The sequence below is a fragment of the Brachionichthys hirsutus genome, chromosome 3, assembly GCF_040956055.1.
Source record: "Brachionichthys hirsutus isolate HB-005 chromosome 3, CSIRO-AGI_Bhir_v1, whole genome shotgun sequence".
Classification (NCBI taxonomy): Eukaryota; Metazoa; Chordata; class Actinopteri; order Lophiiformes; family Brachionichthyidae; genus Brachionichthys; species Brachionichthys hirsutus.
Window position 1 is genome coordinate 3,607,428 of NC_090899.1, and position 16,634 is coordinate 3,624,061.

The 16,634-nt window shown below is 43.0% G+C and overlaps 2 protein-coding genes across 2 annotated transcripts; one reads left to right on the top strand and one right to left on the bottom strand.

The window, feature by feature from the left end:
- Positions 1-451: 451 nt before the first annotated feature.
- taf12 (TAF12 RNA polymerase II, TATA box binding protein (TBP)-associated factor) lies at positions 452-4,219 on the bottom strand. The gene is made up of 6 exons (XM_068755478.1): positions 4,093-4,219; positions 3,344-3,545; positions 2,157-2,234; positions 1,759-1,873; positions 1,225-1,313; positions 452-768 (listed from the first exon to the last, which is right to left on the bottom strand). Exons 2-6 carry the CDS (start codon positions 3,419-3,421, stop codon positions 733-735), a joined length of 396 nt encoding a protein of 131 aa, XP_068611579.1. The 5' UTR covers positions 3,422-3,545; positions 4,093-4,219; the 3' UTR covers positions 452-732.
- Positions 4,220-5,234: 1,015 nt separating this feature from the next.
- si:ch211-79k12.1 (uncharacterized protein LOC568891 homolog) lies at positions 5,235-13,384 on the top strand. Its single transcript, XM_068760410.1, has 7 exons — positions 5,235-5,334; positions 5,983-6,104; positions 6,356-6,554; positions 8,204-8,349; positions 10,236-10,380; positions 11,659-11,803; positions 12,737-13,384. Exons 1-7 carry the CDS (start codon positions 5,283-5,285, stop codon positions 12,822-12,824), a joined length of 897 nt encoding a protein of 298 aa, XP_068616511.1. The 5' UTR covers positions 5,235-5,282; the 3' UTR covers positions 12,825-13,384.
- Positions 13,385-16,634: the final 3,250 nt, after the last annotated feature.

Here is a 16,634-nt window from a genome sequence, read left to right on the forward strand (position 1 = left end):
CGTCCTCGGTGACGTTGAACTTGTCTGACTGAGGAGGCCCGTAAAAGCATGTTGACGCCATTTGAAGCAGTCGAAAGTGAACGAAACGTGGATAGTTGAAATGAATGTATTATTGCAACAAAGCCTAACACATTCATTAACAAAAAACACAACGGCACAGGCGTGTCTAACGACAGAGACAAACTGTATCTGTGGCCTCTTTATGGCCACTAGCTGCAGAACAAATGTGGTACAGACCATCTATTGATTTAAAAACTGAAAATTATATTCTACAGCATTGCAAGAGTAAAGTGGATAAACGAAGGGGCCCAAAATGTCGTACATTGCTTCTGATTATCTATTCTTGATGGGACGACAACAAATGTCAATTTTAAAGAGAGACGTGTATCGTAGCATTCGCATTCAGAAGACCGAGTATCAAAAGGTAAACTGGATATAGCAGTGGTCAGAATTCAAACAAAGTATTCCAGTCTGTTTATTTAAAAAAAACGTGATGAATAAAGAGTTTGCCAGGTTTAGCTTACTGGCAACAGAAATGAATCAGAGACAAGGACTGGTGAGACGCAAACGCTGGGGAGCCAGGACGACTATAGATTGGACAAATAAAGAAACAGAAAAAAAAAAGGGGGGGGGGGAGACACACACACACACCCAACCGAAACCTCTCAATCTTAATTAGTCCAAAAACATCAAAGAAAAAAATTACGTGGACGAAATGTTAGCAAAGTCGTGCTACTTTTTGGTTGTCTTGCGGATCAGCGCCATTCTCTGAAATGAAAACAAGTATGAAGCGTTAGACTCTTGTGATTTTTAAATCCAACACAACCACACAAAACAAGATTAGCCGACCCGCCAACCTCTGAAATATATTCTGAGTAGTCTAACTAAAGATGGATGCTGAGTCCACGTTTTCTCTCGGCTTCACACAACACATTTAAATTATTCGACACATGACTCAGTTTCAGCTTTCCTCCTCCTCCTCCGCCGTGCCTTACACTGGCAAAGGTGATCAAAACAACAGACTCGGGGCAAATGGCTTTCCTTTTTAGAGACGGCTTGCATCAGCATACTTTACAGTCCAGAAGCGTAGCTGCTACTAAAAGTGCGTCACAGTTGGCAGGTCTGCATAAATAATGGCCTGTAGTCGTTCTTCCCGTGTATCTAACAGATGAATATCCCATCATCCACAGAAACAAGCTCCCCCCCCCGCCCCCGATTTCTCACCTGTTTATGAGCCTCTGTGGTGCAAGCCTTCTTGAATGGCCGGATCTCCTCAGCGCCATAACCAGGAATCCACATGTTCCATTGGCGCTCTGTAAAAAGTAATATGAGATGTCAACAAGACGGATGATCCCAGAACACACCCAAAACCTACTTTCCGTTTTATTTCCAGCTTGTAATGCTGCATCGCGATCGTCTGCTTCAGCCAGTCCAGCTGGATCAAGATGACCAATTCAATATCTAACTGATTCTGAGCTACATTCACAATCTCTGTTCAGGATTCATGGCCTAGAATAATAGTCAGAAAATAATGGCGTACATGAAATTTTAAGTAAAGGACAAAGTATTTTTGTGAAGTCACCAAATTGACAAATTCTATCTTAAGTCCAAGTAACTCCAATACTTAAACAGAAATATCATTCATAGCAAGCCTTAATAAAACGACACTTTTGGCAAAGATATAAATGATTCACGCATCAAATCTCTATATTTTCAAATGCAACTAGCAAGAAACAAAAAAAGTCACCAGCAACTTACCAAGATGCAACTGAACATCTTTCACCTCCAAGGTGTTGGACTTGCGATGACGTGCCAGCTGACATGCCGCCGTCACCACGCTCTCTATAAAGTCGTCTGCAATTTGTAGAAGCATCTGCAAAGAGACGGAAATGATTAGAATCGCCACCTGTCTGCAGCAAAGGAAAGCATCGTCCAATGATTGCTGGAAAATCCTTCATGTTTTCAGCTGCTCACACCTTTAGTCGAACAACCAGACTTTGAATAGATTGAGATTTCTAAATGATGGATGTGGCAGTGGTTGGGAGGAGTTTTAAAAGGAACAAAAACAAAAAGGAACATTTCACACCATACTGGTGTGAAAAGGGAAAAAAGAGACTATTTATTTTCAAAAGTTGCAATGAAACGCTCTGACAGACCTCCTCGACGTCCTCATCCAGCTGCTCGTTCGGATCGATCTCTCTCACGAGGTCCTGCAGCTTCTTCTTATTGAGCACCTGGATAGAAAGCAGATTCATTTTATTACTGGCTCTTTGTTCATTATACAATTAATCTCAAGATCTTATCACATTTAAAAATGCACCCTGATTATGTGTCTGAGAATTAAAGCAGAAAAGACAGCCCACTCTGAGTCATGGAGTGACTTTCGTCCCTCACCTGGGCTCAGACCTCAAGGTGTCATTGAGTGACGATGCCTCGACTTTGGAACGACCAATCCGAGGAAAGAAGTCTTGCATTTATCACTGACCTCTAATCACTGAGTATTTCAGTCCCATTATTACGTGACAGTATCCTCTGTAGCCTTGTTTTATGGAGTGATATATTTTCTTTTATTACATTGGCATGGTATCATATTTTAGTTGCTTGTGTTTATTTCCTTTAGTTTTATTGCATTTATTTTGTGATGCGATTAAGTTCTTTTATCGTTTTTCTGTCTTCATTGTCTTTGATCATTCACTGACTTTTATTTGGTCTATTTCCCATCTCCATCTCCTTTTTTAATCATCCAATATTTGTTTCCACATCTGCCTTCGCTTTCTTACACTCTTTGGGTCTTATCTTGTCTGCAGATGGAAATTAGTTGGCAGCTAAATCTGGTGCAAAACAATCCTCTTCTTTGAGATCTATGCATTCGGACACGGCCCCTGATATTAATGAGCTCAAATGAAAATTAGAAGTACGGCTTTAACGTCTCTACTATTACCATGTAACATTTATTTTTTTATGTCACTTTGCAAATGTTTGCTCTGGTTCCATAAATGAACTAGAAAAGCGCCCAGAGAGCGCAGACTTCCTGCAAGCAGCTCATTCCCCTCATAATTAGATTTACACCGTCCACGTGGTGGATCTGGATCATCATCAAAAGCTTCTAAATTGTTCTCGGTATCTTTATTCACCAACCATGAAACGTAAATGTGAGTCAGAGTTGAACTGACTTTGAATCCGCAAATGCCATTTTCAATGTCAACATTTTATATTTTTTCCTGACCTCATTCTGGATCAGATCCAGATGAAATCGGTAAGATAGCGGTCCCCACACTCACATGACAGTTGTGACAATTCTATAAACATCGGTCACTAACGGAGATATCGAGGAACAAATTACCTGTGATCCCTCTGGACTGTTTCTGCCAGCAGGACCCGGCTGCAGAACCTTCATCGTTGTTGTGGCGCTGTTTGCCATGCTGGTGGCAACAGATCAAGTTGTTTATGTGTGTGTTGTTTATTTGTGTGTGTGTCTTAGTTCTAAGTGACAGTCCAAAGTGGGCACAGATGGATTATGCTTCACATGGACCAGGTCCGAAAATCTGTGGGAAAAAAAGTCATCAATTAGACAAGTTGGAATCACAGATGTTGTAAGTGGATACGGCATATGTTGGGTTTGTCGATTCGTTAATATTACTGCAATCGGCATCTTGTATTTTCTTCCGTTTCGTTTCACTTTCTATTTATTTTTATTTTGTTTCCTTACAGTGCTGTTTTTATTTTTCGCTAATGATAATACTGTGTAGTTATCCTTTAACGTTGCAGTTCAGACGGCCGATTATAAATTAAGAATGGTATGGTTATAAAACACAAATATAAAATGTGCGGTAAAACAACGGTACAGGCGACACTATAAATATTGCACAAGTTGATAAAATAACACCGCACTCGCAAATTTAAACCGCCAAGTAGCTCGGAATCTTCAAATAAAGCAAACGTGTAAAATACTGACCCAAAATAACATTACGTGCTAAAAACAATTAGCAGCAACCATTGAATGTAACCATTCTGGCTAACATTTGCAGCTAATCTCGCGGCGCGGCTTTATAACAGGATACGTCTTAATTTTGCAATCATTCGCCAACTTACCCAAATAAATAAACACTATCTGTCCATGTCTCTGATCGTAGCGACGGCAAAGTTTGATATTAATAAAGATAGCCGCTTGAGATTAACACGGTACAGCCGAGAACGTCGGCGACGAAATCTATGTACTACTTCCGCTTTACGATCGTCTATTTCCGGTGGCAACGCATAAATTCTACTCTGCCACCTACTGGACAAGTTAAGGAAATACACCGCGATTCAACAAGAACTTTGTTTGCTTTCACTAAGCAAACACGACAGCGTTTTTCCTTAAATAAAAAATATTTGTATATATATATAAAAAATAACACGGAAACAGCATAAAATGTATCAATATTTTCACAGATTTACATTAAATGAAATTAATACAACCAAGGGGTTAAAAACAATTTATTCTCAATTTGAGGAAATATAGAATAAAGTTGAAACTGAAAGTAATATTTTCAGATAAATGGTTATTGAACCATTGATTGTAGCCTAATATAGTTATTTAGTATAAGTCATTTACTATTTATAAGTTATTTAGGCTATACACAAACATTCTCCATTTTAATATTAATTCACTTGCATTGTCCTATTTCGGATGCGCGTAAACGTCTTATCGAAAGACAACCATTAATATTTTGCGCGTCAATCTAAAACTGACGCTGCAAAAGCTTAAAATCGGCAAAGCAAAGAGACTCTCGGACAGACTGAATCTCTTTCGCCTGTTCGGCTTTGTTTAACAGATAATAAAAGTAAAGGTCATGCCAAATCAAGCACGACCCGTTTGCCTGCTCGACGTTAGTATAATCCGATCCAACAGCGTGACGAGAATCGTTTCAGATTCTGATTCTGTGAATTGAGACGCGACTCTTCTCGGTAACAAATGACACGCTGGGATCTAACAATTTCATCATTGGCGCAGTGAGCATCCTTCGTGGACAGTCCACACGCACGCAATATTACACGTGTAAAATATAAATAACTAAAAGAAAATCTACAGATTGTTTAGTAATTATTTTCTCACGCCATGTTTGAACTTTTTTTTAGGCTTTAACAATGCCAGACTGTTTTGAGCTGAGTTCCTGATCGACACGGTTCTAATCTAAACCACACCTCCTTCACGGTTTAAAGCCACTAACTTCACTTTCATTTCAGAATACAAGCTGGTAGCACCGACTCTTCTGGCCCATAAAAGGTTTTCCACAGACATGAGCGTGTTTCTATTCGTTGCGGTCGCCGCCCTGCTTCATGGCAGTTATGGTAAATATCTATCCCCCCCCCTAATATAAGCTGTATCTATATTTCTGTCTGTAATGAGCTGCTGGTTTAATATTCGAGTTGTTCTAAATCTAACCTGTTTGTTTATTTGCTTGCTTTCACGGTTTTTGTCCCTGGGATTTGTGTTCGTATGTCTTCGCCTGTCTTCTTTGTCCTCAGGAGAAAACGCTTTATTCTATCTTCCGTCACACCGATGGGTTTCCCCTGGTGGCTTGCGCAAGGCTCAGACGAAACCAGGAAATGTTGCATGAATTATCAAGGGAATGACAGACAGAACAAATTCCTTATAGATTCACTCTGTAGCCAGAACATAAATAACTACTTGCTTGCAGTATTTATTTTCTGGGTGGCTGTTCTGGTTTCATAATATTTGATACACAAGTTTCCTTCGTTGACTTTAGCTTCAGTGAAGTAGAATAACCTGTTCCTGGCGATGTCGCCACGGTGACAAGAATTGGCGCTTTTCCATTAGGAGCCTGAAGACAAAAGGTCAGGAAGCGGGAGAGGTTTGTTTGAAATGGGTTTTGGGAATAGAAGCCAGAGCCCCAAGCTCGGGTCAGAACTCCGTCCTTCCCTGCCAGTTCATGTTGGGCTCACTAACCCAAATCTGTAATCTCTGTCCACATGCAGCCACTTTGGTCATTAAAGGTCCGACCGAGCCAGTTCTGGAGGGAGAGATGCTGACGCTGGAGTGTCTCTACTCGGATTCTGAACTCAACGTCAGCCGGGTCCATTTTGAGATGTTTTCCACGGTGAGCCACGGGAACTAAAACGAGCCTCTCCACACTAAGCGTTTAAAAAAGAGAGAAGAATGCTCATAGAAAACATTTACAGCCAGATTTTAGTTTGCGCAACATTTTTACAAAACCCTCACATATTCCACCAGAATGTGCATTCAATAAATATTTGAATTTACTCTGCATCTCATTTTTAGCTCTGAATTATGTAAAATAATGCATTTAAAACAGACTGTTTTGACCATCATGAACCATTCCCTGTGCAGTACTCGAGCAGCTGGCGTCCACTCCGGGAGCGATCATGGTGCCGGAATCGAGTGCAAATCAAGCAGACTACAGGGAGTCTTGTTCTTTCCATCCCCAAAGCTGGACAGTACGACGAAGGACCGTACCGCTGTGTGTCTGACGCTCCTAATGCGACTGCTCCAGACTTCTCCTCGCAGGAGTTCATCGTCAAAGTGCACTGTGAGTGTCTGGGTTGATTGTGTGTCGTTTCTGCACCGGGGGCTGCCGTGGAACAATGAGTCTGAATCAGATCAGGAAACCTCGTGTTGTCAGCGTCCCCCAAGAGGTCAACGCTATTTCTGTAGGATTCTGACAATAAGGGGCAAAAGGAAAATACTTTTATACGTTTGATGTGTTAGCAGATTTAATGAAAACATATTTAACGGTTTAGTCTTTTGAGCTTGAGTTATCAGATAACGTATTTTATGCACTTAAAGATGATTTAAGACCCTTAAAAGTCATGGGCATGGACCCTGGACATCTAAGAGAAAAAGAAGAGAAGATATCACGGCTATATTTTGCGCTTTGCTAACTTCATAGATTTTTAAATTGTGATTAGATGACAAGATAATAGAGATTTAGATCCACCAGAACAACACACAGAATACAAATAAGCCACACACATGCTCAGATAGCTTTTTCTGTGAAACCAGGAAGTCTCTGAACTGCCAAATCCTGGTTAATCCAAATCCATATCACATCTGTTTTTTCCATGTACTGTTTGAAATGTCTGCTTTATCTCGCCTCGTAATCTTTCAGTTCTTTTCTCCATTCTCTTTGCCATATAAAGCAGCAAATAGCATTTGCTGCAAACTCTGTGACGCTGGGATTGTATAGCTTTATCTATGCATGCGGTATCTGTCCCTACCCGTTAAAGTAAGAAAAACATGAAATAAATAAAAATGCATGCACACAGATGGGCAGAGCGATCGCTGCATCCACCCTGTGTTAAATGCCGGTGGGATAAATATGTGACTTACAAGAAGAGCCACAATTTCCGCGTTTCACTCCTCTAATAAGGAAATGTGCAGAAGTGACATGACAAACAAGGGAATGCACTTTTGGAATAATTGCCTAGGTGTGGCGGCAGAACAGGCTGCTCTTGCAATTTTCCCCCTCATGTTTCAGATGCTGTGGATAAATTTCTCCTCACAGTGAGGGACGGAAAAATATGAATAGTTTAATAACGCGAGACGTATCCAAACGGCGCTGCTGCAAAATGCACACCGAGACTTATACAACTGCCAAAGGTCCGTCACGAACACTGCGACACGCGTGAATCCTGCAAAAAAAAGAAAACAAGAAAGCAGGATGATGCTTTCTGATAGTGGGCCCTAAGTGGGAGACTATCAGTGTGGGATACGCTGCTGTATGGAATGACTTCCGTGGCACTAGCCACATTATCTGTGTCCCCTATCGTCTCAGCGGCCATTAAATCGACCGTGATGCTGCTCTTCGGCCTCATGGGGGGGGGATCAATAAGAAGCAAAGATTAGAATGGACCACTAAGGCACTGAAGGAGACGGAGACAAGGGGAAGCTGGACAGACGTTGGACTTCTGAAGAGAGGGAAGAGAAAATAAGTAATTATTCACAACTCTGCCTCCCGAAAGACTTCGATGAGATGAAGCCTATTATCGTTGTTATTGACTGCTTGTTCAGCCTGTCCCACTGGGAAGTCTTCATGCTTCGGTCGATTTGCCCATATTGACTCGAATGTCCTCATTGAGCTGCTCAAGAGCTTCAGTCTCCATCCCATGCTTTTCTTCATTAATGCTCAATCATGCTCTATCATTCTGTCTGTTTCTTTTTGTTTGTGTGTGTGTGTAGATATGGGACAGCTGATTGTGACCAGGGAGGGCTTCACCAACTATCTGGGTCTCCCACAGGACTTGAGGGTACGATCCGGGGACGACGTGGTTCTTCAGTGCTTTGTCAGCTCATCAGAAGACGCAGTGTACTACTGGAATAGGGAGGTAAGAGGAAGTCTGTGCATTATTCTTTCTGATGCGTGTCATTCTCGCTGCTGCTGCCTTCCTGATATTTCGATGTGACCTCCCGTCTGTCCTAGTTTCTCCTCAAGCGTTCTCTTAATTTCCTTCTTATACGTACGTCTGTTTCTCGAAATGATTTTCTCGAGGTTCTTGTGTCCCCTCTTCCTTAGGCTTAGGCTCAGCCCTCACCGGGGATTGGAGCTTGCCCGTTTACAGAGGATTAATAGTTTAATGAGGTCTAGACAAGAGCCAGTCAACCTGAAAACAATTATGTGGATAGATTTTTAATTATTTTTTTCTTTTTTTAGGGTTTGGTTAACCAGTATTGAATCATTCAGCAGGGGCCTTCTCAAGTTTAATTGTGCCACTAAATGAAGTTGCGCCTCCTGTGGTGAAAAGATGTACTAACTACACCTTCAAATTCACATCAACCACAATGCAAATTTTGACACCTCACTTAATCAGCATAATTTATTGACAATTTGACCATAGTGTCAAGTTTATGAGTTGGAAAAAGCTTTAGGCGGTACCAGATCCATAATATTTGATCCGGATCATATCTGGTAGATTTTATGGGGCATGTATTATACAAAAGGATCGATACATACATCTTATTATCGTCCCTATATTAATTCAGGATTCAGGTGATGAGTTGAGTTACCACCAAACACAGATTAAACAATACTAATTCCCTGCCTGGCCAAAAAAGAAAGTTTATCAAAGTCCATTTGCAACTTTTTGACGAATCCGCATAACAGACCAACAAACAAACAAAACTAACTCCCCTTGGCAAACGTAGGAATCATTATCGGCAGTTTGACTGGCAGGTCCATCATTGTATGCAGTTGGAATCATTCAATCCTCTGGTGCTCAGGGTTCACCTGTACCTATCAAATATTCTCGCTCCATTTAAATAAGTCACAAGACCTCAGGAGAAAAGAAATGAGACATTCTAGGAAATGGAGAGATGAAATGTGAGCCTGTCGATCTGTGTGTAAACCCACCCTGTGTGTGTGGCATTAACAGATACGGGGCAGACACTGGACTCAAAATCACCCACTTTGACAGATCGCTGCAGTGGGCATGTTGGCCTCCGGTAATGACAGCAGGACAGAGGCAGGAACACGCCTGCTCTCGGAGCCAGTGGATTTGCATACAAAATGCTGCTTTGGCCAGACCTGGCCTTTATGGGAAATCCTCTTAATTCAGATCCATTCAAATTAAAATGGACTTTCTTGGCAGGAGCTCACTCTCCCAAGAGCCAAATCATTTGCATGGTGTAATGTCTTTTTTTTTTTTCATTTGTTTTCCAATCTTCTATTATTTGTTTGCTTCCATGTTGGGTTCTATCTCATAATAGTGCTGCTATGTGTGTGTCAACAATTCATCTTTCTCCCTTGCCATCTCATTAAATGCTGTTGTAACAGTGTGTGGTTGTGGCATCGTTCTTTGCGGATGATGCTGTTATCTGGGTTACTGACTTGTGCCGATGTGTGTTCACTCATTGGGATTACTGCTCAGGTAAATACACTCCATTCGGGACTTTGAGGTTTATTCTCTCAGGACCAAACATCAGCAGATATTTCTCCATCATTGCCAACCACCTCGTTTCTGCCCAGCAAGTTTTATTTCACAGATGTGCAACCTTTTCTGCTTTCTCTCCTTTTTTTTGGGTGCTCTTTCTTTTGCGCTTCATGTCTTACCGTCTCTATTTATCTTTCTTTATTCACAAACTCCATCTGTCCTCTGCTGTCAGCTCAGCATGATTTTAATCATCTTAGAGCTGCTATCAAACCGGCCAATAAAGAATGTCCGCCACTCTCTGGCCCGATGAAAGTTTGCCTCACTGCTCTGTCTTTCTCTCTCAGGGTGATGACTGGATTTTGCCTGACTCCAAGCTCGCACTAAAGAAGGTGGTTGCATCAGAATCAGGGCTGTACACCTGTAGGGCGGAGCATCCCGACATCGCATCACTCAGCAAGAGTCGCACCGTCAGAATCACTGTCCTGCCTGGTAAGAAAGGACTTTCAATATAACCAATTTAGTCCTATTGTTTATATATCGGACCTTTCTCTCTTTCTTTTTCTAAAGCCTGGTTGGTGTTTCTTTGTAAATGCTGTAGACATTCCCTAGCCGGCCAATCAAATGCGGGTGCAGTGCCTCATCATGAGCATTTGCAGAAGTAGTCATTTGTAACTGTGAAACCTTAAAAGCTCTGAATTCCCCACAAAATAGTTCCCCATTGAAGTTTATTGCATCTAATTTATCCACACAAAACATGGTCAGAACAAGAACCATGATGCTGTTAGAATAATCTGTGGGCATTTATACAAAAACTCTCACAAACAAAAGTTGATCAATTAATCCCGATTCTACAATACAAGCAAAATAGTTGATACGATCTCCAAGGAGACCTTTAAATGAGGATATTAATGAAATAGTAAAAGGGTAAATTAATTTACCTTATTTATCTCTTTTGAAACTTCAGTGACTTCTAAAGCACAGATTAGAGATCGTAAAGAGAGATGCTATCACCTGACAAAGCGTTAGCTTTTTTTAAAAGATGAACTTCTTTGGAGTGACGCTCTTGTCCTTCTTCTGACAAATTGAGTTATTTCTCGGCTATTGCATTTAAACGCGGGGCTAATTTCATTACAGCACAACTCGTACAGCTAATCCAATTTACAGCACCTCATCCGTCTTCATCATCTTTATCGGTGACCTGTGAGACAAGTGCTCCGTGCTAATGCACTGCCGTATTTAAAACGCCGTTCTCCCACCAGTAAGCTGCGCGATTTCACTCGTTTCAATTATGCAACCTCTACAAATGCAATTAAGACAGTGTATGTTATTTATTATGGTAGGGTTATCTTATTACCGCTGCAGCTGACTTATTGGTCGCTCGTGCTCCGCGGTGTCTCCGGTGTTTTCTCTGCAGCACATGCACTAATTAAAATAATCATAATTTTCAGATTGCTGGACTAATGTTTGCTCGTTCGTGAAGGCAGGGTGAGCAAATGATTTGCGTCATTTTTGTCGCTCTGAAGTTGTTCGGGGAAAAGTCAAAACGGCAACTCCGGCTGTGGAGACCCCCCCCCATGGCTTTAATATTTCCGTTATGCTAGAAAAAGATTAATGGGATCTTGGCTTCCTGCTGATGATTGGTGTCACATATTACGGGGCAGCATTAGGAGCCGATTCTTCAGGAGACTCTCCTACAGCCTTTAGACGAGGCTTTGCCCGGCGGTGAGTTCAGTCTGTATGATATATGCGTTCCTTCATGTCCCGCAGCGGACGCCCCCTGGTACCAGTCTACTGACGGCTCTCTCGTGTTGATGACCTCTGCGGCGGCGGCCGTGTTTCTCCTGGTGCTCATCTTTATGAGCGTGGCCCTGTACCTCAGGGCCAAGCGGGCCAAGACCAGCAAGGGACCCATGTAAGGATCGCTGCCATGTTTGATTGTTTTTCCGTCTGCTTCTCTTTCACGAAAAAGAATCACTTTGCACTTAAGATTGGGATCATTTTAAATCACTTTCAAACTATGACGGAGAACACGTCTCCGGCTGTGGGTTAATATGTGCCTGCGGGTTTTTGGCTTTCTTTACGCCACTGTATTTAGACCCACCTCCGTCTCAACTCAGCCTGGCCGTCTCTCCACCTGCAGTTTGACTTTATATAACCGATATGTTTATTGCTGTAATATCTCATTCTGTCACTTGTGATAGAACCAAGGCCATTTCAGCTACATGGTGGTGCAGGCACTTTTACACTCTACCCGGTTTGTGTGTTGCATATGCTGGGTGTTTATGCAGAACGCACTTCCACACATGCAGACATGTGCCTTGTGTGCGTCTTTTTTAAAAGGTGCTATTCACACTGAATATTAAAATCTGTCCCTGTAGGCCTGACCTATACCCAACCCCGACTTTGATCTTTATCACGCTCCCTCCCCTGTCATGCTGCTCTACCTGTGAAAAGCCTGCGCTAATTGTGCTGGGTTCTATTCTCTGCCCACGATATCAAGCATAAGAAATTATTTAATAGAAGTCCCATTAAATCTGTTGCTGTTTTTAATGTGCACAATGACCCCATGCAGCCTTGCTCATTAAATTGTTTTTCATATGGGCTGCACGGAAAATTAATATTTGATGCCTTTGAAGAATGGTTAATCCTTACAAAATGAGGGCTGGACATGCGTGCATAAAAAGAGAGAAAATGGAATTTCACATTCACAGCCAGGTGTGGCTCCATCACTTGGTTCTGGTGTATAATTTACTCACTTACACATTTTTAGATCCTGCTGGGGGCTCAGTGTTCTGGTAATCATGCTCCTCTGTCTTTGCTCCTCTCCCTTTCTCCCGACCTACAGTGATGATCGGTCTCAGAAAAAGCCCATCTACAAAACGAGCGTGGAGTCCCTGCCCCCCAATTGTGGAGACAAACAGCCCCTGGTGTGACTGCATGGGCAGGTGGAGGGATGCAAAGTGTGGAAGGAAACGGAATGGGGGGGGGGGTTGGAACGATGAAATGGAGTGGGTGTGCAGAAAATGAGCGATACTTAAACAGGAAGAAGGGATGGTGTAATAATGGATGGTGATGTTGAAGGAGGAGAATGACAGGAAAGCTTAGAGACAGAGGAGAGTGGAAAATCAAAATCAGTAGCTTTTAAAAGAAAAACCTGAAGGGAAGATGATTACTTTAGCTGCACGAAAGCTGCTTTGCTTCTATGTATGTGCTGCCCTTATGCATGGTTAACAGAAAGGGGGGCAATTTCTCTTCATTTCTTCTGACGGGTGAAAAATGCTGAGCAAAATGAGGCAGGATGAGTCAGGTACCGCAAGAGCTGTAAAGACTCCGCATGTCATTCTCTGCCCTCTGAGCCTCCTTTGACGAGCTGAACCAGCTCAAAGCATCTGTAAGTAGCTCGTCTCTTCACCGTCGCAGCTATCAAGCACATCGCGCTCTTGATATTTCCTTTACTGTTCCTTGGATTTGTTTGGTATTAAAAGAATTTCTGATCAAACACTGTTTACCGTTCTCTTGTCTGCGATTGAAGTTCTATATTAAAGTTACAGAAGCTCTTGGAAAGTGCAGACAACTTCGTGAAAGCTGCACACTCCATCGCCACCTCAAGCTTGCATCATATTGTTTACCAACCTTTCCCTTCAGTCTGTCGGACCTCACTCTGAAGCGATGACCTTTACACAAGCATGCTTGTGGTGCCCCCCCCAATCCGGCTGTAAGAACAAAAGCCATTCTTTGAGAGTTCAGCTCACAAACGCTATAACATCAGGTTGAAAACCACATGCTGAGAATAATAACGGCAGGTAACATCGCTGCTAGTTCAGCGTCGTCTACTCTGATCCACCGACATTAACCACAGATAATCACATCAACGGCAACAAATATGTCTTTTTTTTTTTCTTTCTCCTCTGTTGCCTTGGAAACCTTAACGTCCTGCCACACCACCATAATTATCAGTATATTACCAAAGCTGTGCCCATAATACAAAGAAGTTCATTATGCCTGTCTATTGAAGTTATTCTGGGTTTTATTTGATGGGTTGGGGTTTATTGTTGACCGTGGGCCGCCGTTAATAATGGGGAAAGCGGCACTTTCACATTGACACTCCATTAACGGCTGCATGCAACACAGAGCACAGCCAGGCTAATGCTATTAAACTTATTATCCAGGCACCCTGCGCAGCTCGCCTCTGCTGCAGACAACCTTTTGTAGAGCATTTTGCAGACTAGTAGGATTTATTTTCTAACCCCCCCCCCCACCACCACCACCAAAAAAATATATAATTCTGCTTACTCCATGTCAGCGGTTCAGTATGAGAATAAAGAGACAACAGACACCGAGACTGCAATTAAAATACAAAGAGTTTTGAAACTCGGCCATGCTTGGGAGGAAAAGAAAGAAAATCGCAATTTTAAAAATTTAAATGCCCTCCTGCATGTGAAATGCCACTGAGCTCCATTTGTTTTGGCCTTTGAATCAGTCAACAGTGAAACGATGTGCTCTCCCTTGCGGGTGAGGCGTTGCTCCTGGGGTTTTCAGAAAAGACAAGAATTTCTATCAGTTTCACTTGGTAGAGCTTGTCCCCCAGGCGCGAGGCTCCAGTTCGGAGGTAAGGAAGTGTGGTTTACAGTGACAGTTTGACCTTGATAGCGCCTCATGTATAAACCACCGGACAACAGCTTAAGCCGGGGAAGGTAGGAGCTGTGCAGAGAATACACATCAGTGAAAGAGTTTTTTGTCGGGGTAACAATAAGGGGCCCTGGTGTAGATGTTTGGTATTTAAAAACTCACCACCGCATCATCGGTTAGTCTGGAAGAACTCGTACAATGAGTCATGCCACACATGAAACCTCACCGGCTAATGCAACAAAATGCATTTGTAACCCTCTGTCATGTAAAAATGTAGGTGCGATTTATAAAAGCCATTGATTGAACGTTATTAGTGCCAGTAGGCTGGTTTGATATTTTACTCTCTGTGTCGCAGCCACACTGACAAAAGCATCCAGAACATATCAGACCGATAGGCTGAAGCAGACTTTAAAAAACCCCTGGCGTGCTATTCCTGTTGTTACCTGAAGGCGGCGCCAAAGATGCAGTTTCAAAAAAGATGTCAATCCTGCGGTGGATAGACGCGCAAGTTGCGCAAACCCATGTCACGACACTGGATTGGAGGAGGGGGGAAAGAGATGTGGAAAGAGGAATAATTTTCATAATGGAGCAGCGCGCTCTGACTGGAAAGCACAATTATGGGCAAACTGTGGCCACAGCATGAGGGCAACGTTAAAGAGGCCGTTTAGCGGAACCTAATAGGATCTGACAAGAGACGAGCAGAAACTTTGTGTTCCGGGCCATTACTGTCATTCTGGACGGCAGTCTGACCGGAAACACTCAAGCTCTGCTCTGCTCTTCTTCGTTGGTCCCATGAACATTATTAATGTCCCCTAATCACCTGCAGGCTGCTGCACACCTGCGCATCTAGCAGCGAGTCCGTATGTAGCCTTCCCATCAATTACAGTCAAATAATAGCTATAAAATAAAATAAAATAATCCCATTTGCAATTACTTCAGCCTGAAAAAGTGAGTCCATTACAGGCTAACTGGCTGACGACTCACGCGCGCACGTACACGCGTAGTTTGCATAATATTTTTACAACCGTGTTGGGAAAACAATGAATGATAAATAATAATTCCAATTGTAGCATCGCTGGAAACAGTAAACATCTGTTTCATTTTAGCTCATCTTAATCATTGCGCCACGCAACCATCGTCCCTGGAAGTAAATTGGAAATAAATTGGTTATTTGCGTCTGAAAATTAATGTCGGTAATCAATCAAATTTAGAACGAACTGATTTCAATCGGCTTTTTCTCCTTTCTAAAAAAAAAAAGAAAAGAAAAAGCCCAACCACACGCCCCGCCCCCTCCACCTGCTCGCGCTCCCTGCAATTGGTCGGCAGCGCACGCAGGCCCGCCTTAATTGACGAGCTCTTTAAATATGTTTACAATGAAAAGTAACCAAGACAAACCGGCCGGACCGCAGTTTTTCATCCACTCAGAGGTGGAGAGAGCGAGAGCGCGCTGCTGTGTGAAAGACCTGCGGTTACGCACAGAGGCTTTGGTAAATTACGCACGGTAGCCCAGCGTGCGCCCTCACACACACTCACAAACACACACACGCACACACACACACTCAACGCGCACAACGAGCGCGCAGAGAAAGCTGAACCCGCGGGGTTCCGTGTCACTGTGATTTCTCCAAGGAAGAGGAATAACGAAGACGAGATCGAGGGGGGAATATCAGCGATGGCTCTCGCGCCCGCGTGGAACTACCGCGTCCCTCTCGCCATCATCACGGTCGCCTGCTTGGTGCGCGCTGGTAAGGGTCGAGACGGAGCGCGTGAGTTTGTGACGTGAATGACAAAGCGCGCTTTTGCGCCGCGGTGTTGGCTTGTGTGTGCGCCGCGCGCCACCTTTCTGTGGAAGTTTCCTTTAAGTCTAGGAAGAGGGAATAGCTGCTGCAAAAACGCGCACCAGGTCTGTTCAGACTTGCCAGGTGCGGATAAAGGTGAAGGAGGAGCGCACCGCGGGACAAATACGCGCTCATCCCTGCGGATCACCGCTGGGGGGGTTAGAAATGAAAGCCCGCCCGCGCTCCTCGCGTGGGAATCGTTGTTTTACGCATTTCCAGAAAGATTTAGCTGGAAATACCCCGACGTTAGGATGAAAAGAAAAAGTGAAAGTCATG

Coding starts and splice junctions, on each gene's coding strand:
- si:ch211-79k12.1 (XM_068760410.1), top strand. CDS start 5,283: ATGAGCGTGTTTCTATTCGTTGCGGTCGCCGCCCTGCTTCATGGCAGT. Junction 5,335..5,982: donor CCTGCTTCATGGCAGTTATG/GTAAATATCTAT, acceptor GTCCACATGCAG/CCACTTTGGTCATTAAAGGT. Junction 11,804..12,736: donor AAGACCAGCAAGGGACCCAT/GTAAGGATCGCT, acceptor CCCGACCTACAG/TGATGATCGGTCTCAGAAAA.
- taf12 (XM_068755478.1), bottom strand. CDS start 3,421: ATGGCAAACAGCGCCACAACAACGATGAAGGTTCTGCAGCCGGGTCCT. Junction 1,314..1,758: donor AGATGTTCAGTTGCATCTTG/GTAAGTTGCTGG, acceptor TACTTTTTACAG/AGCGCCAATGGAACATGTGG. Junction 769..1,224: donor CCACAGAGGCTCATAAACAG/GTGAGAAATCGG, acceptor TTTTCATTTCAG/AGAATGGCGCTGATCCGCAA.